This window comes from Phyllostomus discolor, chromosome 3 (genome assembly GCF_004126475.2).
Source record: "Phyllostomus discolor isolate MPI-MPIP mPhyDis1 chromosome 3, mPhyDis1.pri.v3, whole genome shotgun sequence".
NCBI classification, from domain to species: domain Eukaryota; kingdom Metazoa; phylum Chordata; class Mammalia; order Chiroptera; family Phyllostomidae; genus Phyllostomus; species Phyllostomus discolor.
Genome location: NC_040905.2, coordinates 114981265 through 114986136, shown reverse-complemented (window position 1 = coordinate 114986136; position 4872 = coordinate 114981265). Strand labels below are relative to the sequence as shown.

Below are 4872 nucleotides of genomic sequence, written 5' to 3'. Positions count from 1 at the left end.
ATGTCTAAAGAGTTGATATTTGACGGCAGCATCTCTTTATGCAGCTTTGAATGACATTTTATTTCATGCTATTTTCCTTCTTAGGAAAGCTTTGTGGTTTCCCAGTCTCTGAAACAGCCCTATGAAGGCTGTTCTCAGTGCCAGTCAGTAGGAATGTCCAGATGCTCTGTGCACTGAGTCTTCGCAGGTACGGCACCTCACTGCCTGTTACTGAGATTAAAAAGATGAGTTTCTTCTTCTTTCTCTCCTAACTTGTGTTTTAAAGCATTTATCTTCATCTAGACACCCTGAGAAACTTAATCTTAAAACCTTTTGAGTTGAGGCTTTTGGCTTTTCTGGGAAGAAGGTTGTATTATCTGCCAATGATTGTCTCGAGATGTTCCCCCAAGGCCCACGAACCCCCTGCTTCTGCTTCTGGCAGCTCTGCTCCTAAGGTTCACATGCTGTCTCTGTCCTCTGGTTGTACCGGCCCAGCTGCTTATCACCCAGCCTGGGGCTAGGGGACAGGAAGGCTGGGTCCAGTGTCAGGCTGGGGTCTGGGACCTGTGGCTTCTTGCTGACACATCTGTGGCTTGTCTTCCTGTCACCTGGCCCGGGGAGCCAGCCCCAAACCCCCATCCACAGTTGGGTGGGCAAAGGTTTGGGTGAGGTCCAGACCAGCACTGGGGGAACAGGGAGGGAGCCTCCCCTCACCACCTACAGGGTTTGTCCTGTGGGCCTCTGGGCCCAGCCCCTCCTCTCCTGGAGTTCATAGCCCCCTCTCTGACAGAGCCCCCTGGCCATATTGGATCATGATTGTGTTTCTTGAGGACTCCAGGTATACCCAGAGTAGCCACAAGCTCAGTGAGGATGAAAATGACCATGGCCCCAAGAGGGAATGTTGGGGTTCTAGAGTCCTGAGCTCATCTGAGTGCTGCAAATCACCCCTAGATGACCTCATTGCCCAGCTCACCAGGGACAGGGCAGTGGTTCAGGAGTGTGGGGACCCCCTCCTCTTGCTTCTCCTCTCAAACCATTGTCTGGCCGCATCCCACTGTTGGTGCAGAATGAGTCTCTGTCAAAAGACAGAGAAGTCAGCATCTGGTTGTTGGCAGCCTCCGCCTGGGGTTGGATTTGGGGAACAGAGCTGCTCTGTTCAGGAAGCAGGAAGCCTGGTGGAGGGGTGTGCTGCCAGCACTGTGGGGGACACCTCGGGTCCTTGGGGTGCACGAAGAGTTTCTTCTGGGACCTGAAGAGAGGTGAGGAGACGAGCATCACACTGGCCCCTCTCTCACTCTTTGCTGTGCATTTTCACAAAGTTGGATCGTACGCACGATGGACTAGAACAGTGGAACAAGTGTGCGGCAGTGTCCTGGGCTGGGGAGCAGACACCACAGCCTGGGGCCTCTCACCACAGAACCGTGTCCTGTCCGTGTTGGAGGCCGGAAGTCTACCACACAGGTGTCAGCAGGGCCCCACACCCTCCGAAGGCTCCAGGGAAGGGTCCTCCCTACCTCTGCCAACCCCTGGTGTTGCTGGCAAGTGGTAGCTCCCACTCCAGCTAGTCCGTCCTTCTCCGAGGAGGACATGCACCTCACGAGAAGGGGAGCAGTGGAAGTGCGGGGTCTCCTAGCACCTAGCTCTGGGCCCAGGTGCAAAGGTCCCCATTCCATTCATGCCCTTACTTTCTTCTATTTGTATCATCTTTTAAAAAAATTTTCCATGTGCATACTGTTCATGTCACTACTGATATGTCTCCAGCACCCGGTTCTCTGATGGGCTCAGAGGAGACACTCATTGTTTCTCGTTTGACAGATGGCCTGTTGCCCACCACTGGTCCCACTGAAGGAGTAAGCCCTGCCCCCTCCCACGTCCCACCCCCAGGGAGGGCGGGCTTTCCCCTTGCCCAGTTCCTGGGCAGGGAGGATAAAGGGGCTCAGAGGGGCCCAGGAGCAGAATGCAGAGAGACCTGGCATGGTGAGGCTGCTGCTCAGCCCCCCGCCCTCTGTCCTGCCAGTCCCAGGGTCCTGCCCCAGGCCTCCCCTCACTCTGACTCTCCTCTCTCCCTGCAGATGCTGTGGCTGCTCTTCCTGACCCTCCCCTGCTTGGGGGGCTCCATGCCTGTGACTTCTGGTGAGTTCTGATCCCCAAGCCTGCTCTGTTTCCAAACTCCTGACTGTGGTCTCTCAGAGGCCACCCCTGGGATTTGGTGGCAGCCCCACATGGGGATGGCCCTGGGGGAACTGAGTGTGAGGGCCATGCTGAGTTCCAGGTAGCGGTGCCTGGGTCCCTGATGGCTCCTCCTCTGCTTCCCCAGACCCCAGCCCAGGCACGGATCTGGTGGGCATCGTGGGAGGGCATGATGCCCACCCTGGGAGGTGGCCGTGGCAGGTGAGCCTGTGGATCTTTCACCGGACAGATAACAAGTGGGGGTTCACGTGTGGGGGCTCCCTCATCCACCCCCAGTGGGTGCTGACGGCCGCCCACTGCATTCCAGGGTAAGTTCCCACCTGCCACCCCTGAGGGGCGGTAGACAACATCGGGAGGCATTCGATGTGTGTTGTGGGCAGTTGTGGGCCAGGGGGCTGCAGGTTGCCTGCTGGGATCAGCTTCCTGGAGCTCCGTGGCCCACCGCAGAGGGAGGACCCTGGGCTCTAAGGGGCTGACCCACTTCCTGCTCTGCTGCAGCCTCTTAGAAGCTTCTGGTCTTCTGTCCCCCAGGACAATCCCAGTGCCTCAGCACTTCAGGGTCCAAGTGGGACAAGTGAGACTCTCAAACGGTGACAAAGTGGAAGTGGCTATGGCCATCCGCCACCCCAAGTACAACCTCACACAGCAGGCAGAAGGTGGAGCTGACGTGGCGCTTCTCAAGCTGCAGGCCCCTCTGACACCGTCTAACCTGGTCAACTGGGTCACCCTCCCACCAGCGATGCTCACGGTCCCCTCAGGCACCAGGTGCTGGGTGACAGGCTGGGGTGACATTGCTGTCAATGGTAAGAACCAGGATGACGAGTTGAAATGAGAGGAGGAGACTCAGGGGCAGACTCAGTGGGGTGATGGCCAAGCTTTGCAGATGAGGCCTTAGCTGGGACCCTCCTGGGGCCTCTCCTGGGAACAGGAGGCAGACGGCTCCCGGGGACTCTGCTGAGGGGCAGACACCAGAGGAGCAAGAGCCAGGCCAGGCCACGGGCGTCTCTCTGCTCTCATTCTGTGCCAGGCCCCGAGTGTGCCCTTACGTGGGTCCCCCACTTTCCTCAGTTCCCCTTCCCCCTGCAGTCCCAAATGGGGGGTTAGAAAATGAGGGGAGCAAGAACTTGAGGGACTTGCTCACAGATTCATTATGAAAAGGACAGAGTCAAATATGACCCTATGTCTAACTCACCATGCATTTCTTGGGGAAAACACTTGCTCTGGCTTTTTAAAAATAATTCTTTGTGGGTTAAAGAGCAATCTGCTCTGGCTGGTGTGGCTCAGTGGACTGAACGCCAGCCTGGGAAATGAGTGGTTGCTGGTTGGATTCCCAGTCAGGGCTCATGCCTGGGGTGTGGTTCAGGTCCCCAGATGGGACCATGGGAGAGAAAACTAATCGATGTTTCTCTCTCACATCCATGTTTTTCTCCCTCTCTTTCTCCCTGCATTCCCTTCTCTCTAAAAATAAATAAACAAAATGTTTTAAAAAACAAAAACAAGAAAAACAAAAACAACAAGAAAAAATCTATCTCTTTGCTTCTTTTCGTAGCTTAGTGCCCACAGTGTCAGCCGAGAGATTATCAGCCACTGACCTGGAGTGATCCCGGGGAGTTGACGCCCTGGGTAACTCCCACCCAGTGTCCCCTGGGGCACTGAGGCTCAGAGTGTGGTCCTGGAACCCAAGAACTGGGACTGCCTGCCCCTTCAGGACCACAGGCTCACTTGGTTTCTTCTCACAGAGCCGCTGCCCCCACCCTACCACCTGCAGGAGGTGGAGGTCCCCATCGTGCCAGATGAGACCTGCAGGCAGCAATACCGTCCAATCAACAAGATTATCAAGGACGACATGCTGTGTGCGGGGAGCAATGGCCGGGACTCCTGCAAGGTGAGACCCCTGCTCCGACAGTGGCCTCCATCTGTTTCTCCTGCTCACAAGGACCCTGAGTATTGAACATCTGTCTCTTCTTCCCACAGGGTGACTCAGGGGGCCCCTTGGTCTGTAACATGACAGGTACTTGGTTGCAAGTTGGGGTGGTGAGTTGGGGGGAAGGCTGTGGCAATCCCAACAATCCTGGAGTCTATGCCCGTGTGACATCCTACTTGTCCTGGATCCACAAGTGTGTCCATTCCTCTACTTGAGCCCAGGGCAGGGCCAAGAATGTTACCCTCATGCAATGAAGATGGTCCCTCTAGGGCCTGCAGGGGACCCTCCCTGCTCCTTCCCCAAAACTAGCTCTTCATTGCACCTAGCACCCCCCTCTAGCCCCTGCTCTGAGTCCTTCTGCCTCTGTCCCCTCCTTCAGCATCTGTCTCTCCCCTGACAGGTAAAAGAGAGAGGCCCGACTGGGGTCGGGGTGGGAGGCAGCATTCCAGGTCTCCTGCTCACTCTGTAGCTCATTAAACTGCATCAGAAACAGACTGTGGACTGAGTGCACTTACCTATGGGTGTGGCCGAGGCAGCTGCTGGGTGGGATCTTCCTGGTGGGGGAGCCCAGGCTACAGAAGGTGGACAGTGTTGGGGGGAGGTAGATGGGCAACTGTGACCCCAGCATGGACGAGGGCCATGTGGGTGGGTTCTCTTGGTGGGGTGAAGGGCAGGTTTTCTGCCTGAGCTCTGAAACCTCAGCACAGAGGACTGCTCCCGGAACAGGTACCTGCATCAGAACTCCATCCTTCCTCCTTCCATCCCAATCAGCCTGTAAC

The 4872-nt window shown here is 56.3% G+C and overlaps 1 protein-coding gene across 1 annotated transcript; it reads left to right on the top strand.

Moving 5' to 3' along the window:
- Positions 1 to 1944: 1944 nt before the first annotated feature.
- LOC114508602 (mastin-like) lies at positions 1945 to 4308 on the top strand. Its single transcript, XM_028526615.2, has 5 exons — positions 1945 to 2112; positions 2297 to 2477; positions 2701 to 2972; positions 3909 to 4054; positions 4144 to 4308. The coding sequence occupies exons 1-5, from the start codon at positions 2052 to 2054 to the stop codon at positions 4306 to 4308; spliced, it is 825 nt and encodes a 274-aa protein (XP_028382416.1). The 5' UTR covers positions 1945 to 2051.
- The last annotated feature ends 564 nt before the right edge of the window (positions 4309 to 4872 follow it).

What these genes read in the sequence shown, in the direction of transcription:
- LOC114508602 (XM_028526615.2), top strand. Translation starts at nt 2,052, where the DNA reads ATGCTGTGGCTGCTCTTCCTGACCCTCCCCTGCTTGGGGGGCTCCATG. An exon ending in CTCCATGCCTGTGACTTCTG is followed by an intron (nt 2,113 to 2,296) that starts GTGAGTTCTGAT and finishes CTGCTTCCCCAG; the next exon opens with ACCCCAGCCCAGGCACGGAT. An exon ending in ATGGCCGGGACTCCTGCAAG is followed by an intron (nt 4,055 to 4,143) that starts GTGAGACCCCTG and finishes TTCTTCCCACAG; the next exon opens with GGTGACTCAGGGGGCCCCTT.